This window comes from Ahaetulla prasina, chromosome 5 (assembly GCF_028640845.1).
Source record: "Ahaetulla prasina isolate Xishuangbanna chromosome 5, ASM2864084v1, whole genome shotgun sequence".
Lineage (NCBI taxonomy): Eukaryota > Metazoa > Chordata > Lepidosauria > Squamata > Colubridae > Ahaetulla > Ahaetulla prasina.
The window spans coordinates 57968649-57981139 of NC_080543.1; the positions used below are offsets into that span (position 1 = coordinate 57968649).

Here is a 12491-nt window from a genome sequence, read left to right on the forward strand (position 1 = left end):
GACATCTGCAGTCAAATTAAATGTTTATAGACTGTTCCATACAGAACTAGTTTAAACATTAATCATCTTTCTTTTCATTTGTTTTTTATCCCTTTTCCTGATGAAACTTCTCCCAATGCCTGAAAATTTGGTGAAAAGAAATGAAATAATAAAATAAAAATTTTTAAAAAATACTGTCATTTTTGTTTTTTCAATGAACAGATCCCTCTTAAGCAAAGCTGGAGAAGATCACTTCCAGAAAGTGGAAGCAGTCAGTGGCTTCAGTCAAACATAATCTATAACCACTACAGAAGCTCAGTGCCATACTTGTACCTCAGTGCCATACTTGTAGCAGTCAACTGATCTACTTTCCAGAGATCAGTTCTCCAGATCTGATCCAGAGATTTCCAGAGAAAAACATTCTAATCTCATCTAAGAAAGTATCAGGAGCAAATTATGATTCTCAAGATAAGATGCCACCCTTATTAGCTGCATCTTTACATTATTTCAAAAACATATATAGACCTAATCTGCTCTAAAACTTTCCAGTTGCATTCCCATATAATTTTATAAGTAAAATGTGATTTTGTTAATCTCTGGTGATATTGGTTTAACTCCCCATGATAATCTTGTAGTAACATGCCTCTCTTACATGGCAGGGTGGTGCCATTATTAAGTATTTCATTTCATTTATCTTTTAATAAAAAATAGGCAGCAAAGGATATGAAATCTCTCTTTCAAAATGCAAGGTTATGGAAGGACACTAGGTGAGATGCCTCCAGAAGACAGATAATAGCAATAGAAACCGCAAACCATCAGTTTAAAGCAAAAGGTAGGACTAGGTGTGAACACCCAGACAGCTTTTCAGAGCAAAATTTTAAAACTCCAGTTTCCTGTAGATCCAGTCATTTAATTACAGAACCCCTTTTAGTATGAAAATTCCCTAAAACTATGTAACATGGCATGTAGTGTTGTTTGATTTAAATATTTTCTAAAATTTTTCAGCTACTTAAAATGTTCAAAACTGTAAATGCCATGACTGATTAAATACTATTTTTTTAAAAAAATAATCATATTATAACTAAATCTAATTGCAGAGATTAGGTATTTTAAACATACATATACAACATAGAATTATATTGTAAGGCAGCTCAGAAGTGCCATCTTGTGGTAATTGTTTTCAACAAACACAATAACTTTTTAAATTCCAATAAAATATTTTATAAATTTCTAACAATACCACACAATACATAAATCTAATGAATTTTTTTTTTAAATGGACAGTCAAGTAATGCTGCATCTTTTAAAAATATTAAGGCATATATGTTTTTATAGATTAAAATCTGTTTCAGCTGATGTAAATCAATTTAATGATATAGTTCAGGAATTTGTGTCACAAAATTGCTTAGTTATTCATAATTTCCAAAAATAACTTCTGCTTATTAACAATGGCTTCTATGGCTCATAAATGTCTTCTGCAATACAGTTCTTTCAAATATTTTTTATTATGTTTACAAAAGATGGGAAAATGGATGGAATAATTGTTAAGACACGTGGATGCAGACTGAAAAGTAGTGAATAGTATAAATAGTGGATAGTTTTGCTGCAAGGAATGACTATTAAAAGAAGCAAACAGATATGCATACAACCATGTTTTTGTTCATTTTGTTATATAGAATTGAGAGTTAGGATATCAGGAGACACATAAAAGCTATTTAAATTTAATCCATGTTTTGTCCGATTGTTTAAATATAGTTTGAAGATAAATTCTATTTTTTTTCCTTTTAGGCAGTGTGCCATTAGGCATGTGGGTTCCTATTTTAAGTTCAAATTTTCCTTCCTCTCGGGGCTGATTCCACATGCTGGCTGCTAGGGAACAGGTGGCCCAGGAGGTAGCTCCTGTCAGAAAAACATTCAGAAAACTCACACAGACAAATCTTTTAAAAATCTCACATTTAACTCCTCTTTTTAGCACTTTCTAGTTTTCTGGTCTAGATAGCTTCATGCAGCCTTAGGCTGTCAGTGGTAAGAACAAGGGACTGTGAAGAGCTCCAAAATGATCTCTGTACAGTAGGGGAGTGGAGGTTAAAATGGCAGATGTGAACAAGGGTAAAGTGAGGCACATTGGTGCCAAAAATCATAGAAGCTAATTGTATCAGAGCTAGCAATGAAGAAAGCTATCTTGGAATAATGGCAAACAATTCAATGAAAGTGTTGTCACAGTGTATATCCACTGCAAAAGAAAAAAGAAAAGAAAAGCCAACAACATATCAAGGGTAATAATATTTTTAATAATGGTATTAAAAATAAGAGTGCCAATATTATAATGCCCTTATATAAATCAATGATGTAACTGTATTTGGAATATTGCACACAGTTCTAGTTACTATACTGCAAAAAGGATACAGTAGAGCTAGAGAAAGTTCAAAAGATAGCAACTAAGATGATTATGGGGTGGAGCAGTTTTCCTCTGAGGAAAGGTTGTGACATTTGGAGCTTTTTAGTTTAGAAAAGAGGCAAATGAGAAAGGACATGATTGAAGTACACAAAATTGTGAATGATGTGGATAAAGTGGATAAGGAGAAGTTATTTTCCCCTTTCCACAATAATAGAACAGGTCAATGAATAGGTCAATGAAATTGAACACTGGAAAAATCAGAAAAGATAAAATGGCTTCCCCACTCCCAATGCAAATTAAAATTTGGAATTTGCTATCACAAGATGTGAAGCTGGCTGGACAAGGGTTGGACCAAATTATGGAAACGATAGGGATCAATGACTATTAACTTTGATGATGACTTTGAAGGCTATCTGCTGAGACACTAGTGTAGTTGATTGGCTATTATGAGAAAATATTTTGGAGTAGATGGGCCACTGGTCCAGTCCAGCAGGGCATTGCCTATGTTCTTATTTATTTAAACCAAAACCTACCTTATCAGATGAGAGCAGATAAAGAGGTGTTAAAGAAGGAATAGTACTTAATTCACAGCTCAACCCCAATAGCTTCAGGATTTCAACAAGTACATCGTATCTTCTGGTGTTGCTTATTTTGAGCAGACTGAAGTCTTCCTTAGGTCGACATAAACTTTTGATATTTACTTCCAAATGTGCCTATAAAAGCATGGCAGAAAAAAATATTTTTATTGAAAACAACTTTATAAAATTATGATCAATAATTATCTATTGGGTCAAATAACTTACAATCATTTTGAAATCAATTTCTTGTTTTGTGTCACTTGTTATTAAATAACCAAATATTAAATTTATTTTATATATTCACATATTACCCTATTTTGTAGATAAACTAGCCCTTATTTTTCATGGTATTTTTATTAAAAATTTCAGAGTTGTATTATCTATGGACAGGGTTATATAGGAATATATACGGAATATAAATGTTTTTTAAAAAGTATTAATTTATATACTTGTGGCTAAATCTAACCCAATGTTTGGGTATATTTTGGCACCTAAAATTCTCAGTTTATCCACAACTATTTAAGGTAACTAAATAAAACTATTAATAAAACATTATTAACTGAATTGCATCTAAATATTGAGGCAATACAAAAGACAACAGCGATAATTTTATGAGAAGTAATAGTATCACTGTTTTTTTGTTTAAAAAAATTAACAGTTGCCTCAATTTAACTAGAATCCACTTAAAACATTACAGTGGTCTTAATTATTCATGAGGTTCCATTCTCGTAAAAAACCAGAAAGAACAAAATTACAAATAATGAGAACCCGTATCTGTAAGAATTATGGGATTAGGTTTTAGAGTCTATGGTGCTTTCTTCCTCCCATCTGCATTTGTTACTTTTTTCCTCCCAGATGAAGATCTTGCATAATGATTTTCTTTGTACTAGTTAATGATTGGAATAATATATTTAACTAGCTAGGTGTTCCCAGCTTTAGGGCTCTAAATGGATTCCTAGCAGCAGTTGTCCTTATTCAGAGCAATTTGTTCATTATGTGCCTCACACTGGTTTTTGCTGCATTGTATAACTTAAACCTAACCTTAAACAAAATACTTTACAAAAGTACCAAAGTATCTACAATTCTGGGCCAGGATAAAGTAACAAAAAAATAAGGCTCAAGTTATAGATCGATGGAAACCTTTTAACATATATTGAGGTTTGGTCTCTATCAATTATATCACATGAAAATGGGGATAGTTTAGGACATCTGTATATAAAATTCACTACATAAATCATGCTACTGAAACACCATCTTTTTATCAGCTGAAAATTCAGCATACAATCCTACCACGAAAGAATAAATGGGAATGACACACTATATCAGACTTCTACTTACCTTAAAATTACTTTAAGTTTCCCAAGAACTCTCTTTCTCCCCCCCCCACCTACTTACCTACATGATAAGGCTTTTCAATCTCTCCTTTCTCATTATAATCTATTTCAATTTCCAAATTACCACCATGAGTTAAGGGACTCTTCAGAATAACAACGTGTACAAAGATCTACAGCCAAACAGGTCAATGACATGTTTCTCATTTATTTTGAAACATTGAAGTGCTTTCAGTTTATGAAAAGGTACTTTGAATCCAAACCATCGTTCACCAATTTTCTAATACATTTAACACTAGCTTGCATAGGCTGTTACCAAACGTTGTGCCTACCAGTTACCACCATTCCGCAAACAGCATTATTTAAGAAATATCTGAAAAATAACAAACAAAATAGAACTTGTTTATACTGTACCTGAGAAAGAATTGCTTCTCCTCCATTATTTCCATATGATAAATGAACAATCATCATATCTTTATCCAGACTGTCAAAATAACCAAGTGGCTTTATGGGATTAAGTTTTTCTGAAATGTCCACCTCAAAAATTTTCCCACTAGCTAGAGCATTTAATTTAATTTCATTGTTCTTATCTTTTGAAAAAACTAATGTTTGTATCGTGTCCCTTATTTCATTCTTACTTTTTAGTTTTACACCGCCAAATGTGAAAGAGGCAGAAAGTCCCAAAATCTTCCCACCCTTTGACATGAAAGCTAGAAATTGTTTAGACACAGCATCTGAAATGGGTTCTGATTCAGCAATGATCAGAAGCAATGCATTGTCAACCCAAGGAACAGTCAGAACTTGTTTCTCTAACAACTGGTAAATGGTGTAAGCATTAATATCAACACAATCCATTATGACTGATTTTATTTCTTCAAATTTCACTTTTTTAGAATCAGAGCCAAGATAAATTAAAATATTAGGAGGCTTTCCAGTCAAGTTTACTCTTTGCATATTTCCTGTTATATTGTCACCACTAACTTCTTCTACACTGCCACTATAATCATCCGGAAGATCTGGAATGTTTTCTGCTGAGGCAAATTTAACCGACTCAATTGTACTGTTCTCCAGTTCCAAACATTCATGGCAGCTTGAAAGATGCAGGTGATGATGTTCTGAAGTATCCCCTTCCTTTTCAGATAATTGTTCAAGTTCCTCATGATATCCATTTGTTTTCTGCAGTTTGCATTTCTCTTGGTTCATTTCTTGATCACCACTTCCTGCACTATCAGCAGTTTCCACCTGAGATTTATCAATATTTTCAAAAAGTGAGTCCTGTGACAGTTCACTGGTCTGTATCTGACCAGCCTTCTTCTCCTCTTTGGTACCTGGAGCCAGTTTTAATTCTTTCAAGGCCGACTTCTTCAGGTTCACAGCTAATACATTTAAATAAGTTATTAAACAAAACACACAAACATAGCAGCACTAAATAATTCTGCCTTCAATATAAACTTTAACTGATAATCCAATCTTAAAATACATTGTGTAGACCTGACTGCATTTTACTTCTTGCATGTTTGTAATGCAATTAAGATTACCAGATTCATCAATTTATGAATGGGACATACTAAAACTCTGACCCATACTATTCAGGGGAGATGCTCCTAAATTTATCTGAAATTGAAGTTGTTCAGGGTAGGCCAGGAGTTATCTGGTGTGGATGATTTATTTCTGGAAACCACTGAAATGCTCCCAGAAAAAGATGATTCAGAGAGGTGTTTAGCATGGTCCCAAGAGAGATGAAACATTCTCTGAATTTTTTTGTTCCTGATCAATTGTTTTATCTGCACTCTAGGTATAAATAAAATGTTTCATGAAATTACGTTATTTATTTACACATAGACTGGGGTTATATACTGCTTTTTGTCCCATAATAATGTTTAATTGACTGATTTATATCTTGTCTCTGGGAGCTGAAGATGTATTTAGCACTCCCTTCTCCAATTTTTTTCCATAACAACCCTATATGATAGGTTGGCTGAGAGAGAGCAACTAGCCCAAAACACTATGACTGTGGACATATTTGAATCTGGGTCTACCCAGGCTCAAATCCAAAATTTGAATCATTCCATCACATTAGCTGGTTTGTTTGGTTTTGACTTAATATATTTTGTGAACTCAACAAATTGAGGAGAAACTATTTCAAGTTTGACAATTGTAAATATCCCACCCTTAAAAAAATATGAATAGATGAAGCAAAGAAGTATTCAGAAGGGTGGGGACAGAAAAAGGGGTTTCTAGGCCAGATTTATTTAAGACTTAAACAGCTGGCAGAAGACTGGATTTCATTCAATTGCCTGCTCCTCATCAAGCAGTATTATCAACTGGCACTGTAGCAAATATGACCCTGCTTCAGGTATGGAATGATCTATTTGGGAATAGAGTTTCTTTCCTAGCTCAATGAGGAGACAGACACTGGTTCTTCACTCAGTCAACATACTCCCCTCCATTAACAACCTATAAATTGAAAGATCAGATACAATTATTCCCACTCAAATCTGTTCACAGGTTATAATAACTCAGGAGAAATGAGCAAACATCCACCCATACTAAAGTGAGCATACTGCAGCTCAAGGAAGAGATAGTTAAGAATTTTAACCTATGTTATGCTGCCTTTGATCATTGTACAAGTCCATAGGAGCATGGAAACTAAGCATATTTGATCTTGGAATTAGGCATCATTTAAGTGTGCTTCATAAATTTGGCAGAGGAGACCTTCTGGACCAGCAAATGGCAGACACTTTTTATTAAGCAGTGCTTTTTGTTTAAGAAGCACTCCACAACCTAATATATATTATGATATATCTAAAAAAAATTCAAATTCCAAATCAAAAGTTAATTCTGTTATTTGATTGGTATTTCCCCCCTGGGATAATGAGGAATAATGTCACAGGCAAATTCTGCTGAAGCTGGTCACATATTCCAGAGCAATAGTGGTCAACACTAAGTCTTAAATGCATAACCACATAATGTGATAAATATTAGCCATAATAATTTATAATTCAGTGTTACATAACTGGTCTTTTTTCTATCCTTTCCATACCTACTGCAAATTTCTGGAGTGGGGGAAGGGTGAGAAGAGGATACCATCAGATGGACTTCTAATTGACAGGCATCAAAGCAAGATGAATTTGCTAAGAATGATGAAGTTCTGAATTTGAGAATAGTTTATATGCCATTTAAATATATACTTTTGTTGGGGATAGGCAAATGGGTGTACTTACAGACAATTTTTTGAGGCACCATCCCATTATCCATTTGGAGTCTGTCTTCTAAGAATGCTATCCCAAGGCTACTAAAATTATCTATGCTGGCTTCAGCAAATAATATGTAAGGCTTTCCAGTTTTAAAGGCCAAAGGAGAACAAAAATCTGACCATTTCACAATCTGAAGAAAGAGACACAGAACAATTTTCACATGAATGCATGTAGAGTTAGAATATTGAAATGCATTGTAAAATTAAGTTAATATTTCTACCATTAATGTAGTTTCTAAATTAAGCTAAAACAGATTAAATACATCTACCAAGTCATGTTCCATATAACCATGGTTAATGAAAAACCAATCAGAAGAATAATACATTCAAATTAATATTGATTAAATGAGAAAATAGAGAACAAAGAAGGAAATACAGGATTAGGAATTAACAGACCTATAAATTTCTTATGGAAGCTCAACTCATCTTATATAAAAGCTATACAAAATGCTATTATCAAGCTTTATGGAGTTCCTAGATATTTTTAAACTGGGGAATAGTTATAATTTAGACACATTACCTTCCCTTTTAAGAATTGACTATTAAAAACAAAAGTACTTCAAATTACTGTATTTTTTGCACTATAAGAGGCACTCCCCCCCCCAAAGTGGGTGAAAATGTCTGTGCGTCTTATGGGGCGAATATTGCGTCAGACAGGGGCCATGGTGGTGGGGGGGAGGGGGTTGGGGCAGTGGCGGCGACAGGCAGCAGTGGTGAACGGCCTGTCACCGTTGCCTGTCGCTGCCACTGCCTATTGCCAGTTGGATCAAATTCCCAAAATATCGCAGATTAGCTGTTCTAGGTGGTGGCAATCCCCGCTACCTGGATCAGCTGATCGGCAGTATTCCGGGAGGCTGATCCAACCTCCAATAGGTGGCGGCAGCAATAGGCGGCGGCAATTGGCAGTGGCGAGCGGGGGCGGCAGCAACAGAATAGACTTGGGTCCCACGAGAAAAAATCCATTGTGGGACAGTCTCACTTACTGGAATTTCTTCCATAGCTTCCATAGCTTTTGGCTGAAACTATATAGGGCTTCCTGCCTGAGCAGGAGGTTGGATTAGAAGATCTCCAAGGTCTCTTCCAGCTGTTATTCTATGTAATAGCATGTTACAAGAGGCAACTGAAGATAAGTCTTAAATAGTTTAAAAGCTGTGGAAGATTTTCATGGCCAAAACAAAACAATTTGTTTTCTTGTTTTTCTCCCCAAAAGCTAGGTGCGTCTTATGGTCTGAAGCGTCTTACGGAGTGAAAAATACTATAGTTTAAAGACTTATTGGCAAAAGTATTTAGCAAAAGTATTTTAAAGAAAACCTACCTTTTTTGCTGAGCAAGTTACAGCTTGTGAACTACTTGTTTGAATGAAAATACCTTCAGTTACAAATGTAATATGTTCATCTTCAACTAGTTGTTCCAAATAACTAAAATGTGATACAATAAATAATGTCCATTTGTTTAAATCATCAAGGGACTGAAAAGAAAAAAAGGTGGCTTAAATCAATTATATAATTTTAGAAAAATGCAACATGTGTTACACTTTACAAAATCTGGATCTTGTCCTATTCCTGAAGTATTTATTCAGGAAGACATCTTTTATAGCAGTTTAAATGCTGACCTTAGAAAGGTGAATCAATTTTAATCAAGAATAGATTTCAGATGCAAGGAAAATGTTAGAATCAAACCCATTCTGAATGGTCAGTATTTAAGTATACCTGGCTGGTAGAAGTTTTCAGTTTTGTCATTGCCAAATAACAGTGTGAAATAGTTCAATATTAATATTACCAATAAATATAGTTTAGATAGATTATCCATCTCTGTAGTGACCCTTTCATTTCAATATCATCATAGTGATATTTCTCTAAAATACTGCTAACTTCAAATAATTCCTGTTTACTTAGAAATAAAGACTTGGTTGCAAATAAAAGTGTATCTACTTGGGAGTAAACCTAATGAACTACAGTGTGATTTACTTCTGAATATTACCTAACTGCTTCACAGATGCTTATCAAACATCCTTAAAAACATATGTCTCCCATTTCTTATTCTTCTAATTTTATCAAATGACAATTTAAAGCTAAAACAGAACTTCTGAGCAACAGTTCAGGAAAAGCTATTTGGTGAGTGATTCTTCATCCTATCATAAAGCAAAGAATTAATTATTCTAAAGAATTTAAAGTATCTAAAATGAACAGCAAAAATCTCGATAATAATTTAACTTAATTTTTTTAAAATTACAAATTTGAAATATTAAGACTTTTGCTGCTTTTGAAATAATTAAAATAAAATAGTACCTTTGTGGGAACATAAATTATTTAGTCTTTTGGGGAAGAGATGACTGCTGACTGGACTAAGTATAGGAAGATCCAATTTCTAGGTCTCCATTAACATGAATGCCACCAGAGGGACCTTGGGTTGGTCACTCCCTTTCAGCCCTAATCAGTTTTAGGGTCAGAGACAAAGTGGCAACAAACAAAACTTAGTTATACCATGCATCAATAGCTTTGCTTTAAGAACTGAGTAAGTGCAGCGATCTTGCAACCATGTGATACAAACATTAGGCCAACGATATAACCTAAGACAGAAAATAAATTGCATGAGCAGGAAAAAAAATGAAGATGAAAAAAATATTTGGGCAGAAAAAGACACATTTAAAGTAGGAATAGGAATTTCTGATGCTTTAGATTTTTATTTAACCCTTTTCTCAATCTGCACATATTAAAAATGGTAACCTTAATATATCCCTGAATTTTCCACTTATACAACTTATCAGAATTAATCTAATACTCTGGTAACTCTACAATTTAATTCTTGGCTTTTAGCTACATTATAATACAACATTTTATTGCTTTATTGAGCTACTTTTCACAGTATTACTGCCACCACTGTTACTTCAAGACTTGTATATTGCTATGTAATATGAATAATATCAACCAAGTTTTATATTTATGTATGTATGTATGTATGTATGTATGTATGTATGTATGTATGTATATATATATATATATATATATATATATATAGGTCTTTGGTTGTTCGGGTTTTCTCCCGTGTAAAATTGGAAGTGTCTTGGCGACGTTTCGACGAAGTCTCATTCGTCATCTTCAGGCTTCAACCGTGCTTCTGGGAGCAATGTGATCGCAGCTGTTTCTTCCTTTAACTGCTAGTGGGGTTTGAACTGATTGGGTGGGAGCTTGGCTGTGCTCTGATTGGATGGGGTTTTCTGTGCTCTGATTGGCTGGGGTGTGTCCTGTGTTGGTGGGGGCTTGGTTGTGCTCAGTCTAATCTGTGCTGCAGATTTGAGCTGGTGAGCTGCACTGCTGCTGTTTGGCCGTGTTGGTGGTCGTGCTACATCTTCGTAGTGGGTGTCAGTCTGCTGCATGTATGGATTGGAGGGGTTTGAGTGGCTAATGTTGCTGCAACATTGGCCACTTCAAACCTCCAATCAGAGCACAGAAAACCCCCATCCAATCAGAGCACAGAAAACCCCCATCCAATCAGAGCACAGAAAACCCCCATCCAATCAGAGCACAGAAAACCCCCATCCAATCAGAGCACAGAAAACCCCCATCCAATCAGAGCACAGCCAAGCTCCCACCCAATCAGAGCACAGAAAACCCCCATCCAATCAGAGCACAGAAAACCCCCATCCAATCAGAGCACAGCCAAGCTCCCACCCAATCAGTTCAAACCCCACTAGCAGTTAAAAGGAAGAAACAGCTGCGATCACACATTGCTCAGGCAAGCTGAAGCCTGAAGATGACGAATGAGACTTCGTCGAAACGTCGCCAAGACACTTCCAATTTTACACGGGAGAAAACCCGAACAACCAAAGACCTATATACAAACACCCGTGAAAACCTCAGAAAACAAATATATATATATATATATATTTATGTATCTTATAGTTGAGCAAAAATAGAAATGAACTGTAACCTTTGAAAACGTTGTATCTTATCTGCAATTTACCATTGTTAAAGAAGTTGCCGTTTCCGTCAAATATATGAGATTTCTGGATTTAAATTTTGTGGTAAATATAAAACCAATATGTCTATAGTTGTGCTTAATAATGAGCAATGTGTCTATAATTGGGCTTAATAACATTCCAATTTTAAGTGTATACCTGTACATACATTTATAGGTTGATCATGGGGAATCAACATAATTATTACCTACAAGTTCCTAGGATACACCAAACCAGTATTGCTGCATCTTATGGGAAGAGTAGGGACATGATATAATTGAAACCTTTTGATTTTTTTTTGTTTGCTATGCATTATTTATTCAAGATGCAAAGTATTTTCCCACAATGAGGAAAATATATTTGGAATATTAACTTGGCGTTCTGTTCCATACCTACTGTACTCCTCCCAGATGCATTGCACTTCTTTCCACATTCCCCTAGCAATAAAACATGGGCTGCTAATTATGGGAACTGGAGTTCAACTTTTCTGGTTGATCAGGTTAGAATGCTAATTTTTCAGTCTGTCAGAAATATCATGGTAAGTTCACATATTACACATTTAACACACAGACATTCTACACTAACACATAAATAAAACACACATGAACACAAGCATATTTATGACTACATACATTTATTAGATACATATACCAATGGGAAGAGAGAGACTGTTATCATGCAATCTGTAAAACAATTTGATGTTTTCAACAGCCAAGGATTTTAAAGGAATGCCATTCCAGTCCATTACTCTAAAAAAAAACACCATATTGGCACTTATTGTTACATTGCTGAAACCTGCCTTTCTTGAGATTTCAACTGATAAAAAGTTTTGAAATTCCGCTACCTCGGTACTTGTTTAATAGCAAGCGCTTCTAAATTATGATACCGGTACATCCCTGTGCAAGCTGCCTTGGGAAATTTTTAAAGCAGGAAAACAGGCAAGCTGAAACCATATATTGAACAGTTAATAAAAGTATCAGTGGCTCGCGCC

At 34.7% G+C, this 12491-nt stretch overlaps 1 protein-coding gene across 1 annotated transcript in view; it reads right to left on the bottom strand.

Moving 5' to 3' along the window:
• Positions 1-12491, bottom strand: part of HLCS (holocarboxylase synthetase) — an 87260-nt gene that overhangs the window by 73884 nt on the left and 885 nt on the right. Inside the window, exons 2-5 of the mRNA XM_058184528.1 lie at positions 8858-9010; positions 7511-7673; positions 4701-5662; positions 2911-3090 (exon numbers count right to left, since the gene is read on the bottom strand). Coding sequence (XP_058040511.1) covers positions 2911-3090; positions 4701-5662; positions 7511-7673; positions 8858-9010 — 1458 coding nt within the window. The remainder of the gene's footprint in view (positions 1-2910; positions 3091-4700; positions 5663-7510; positions 7674-8857; positions 9011-12491) is intronic.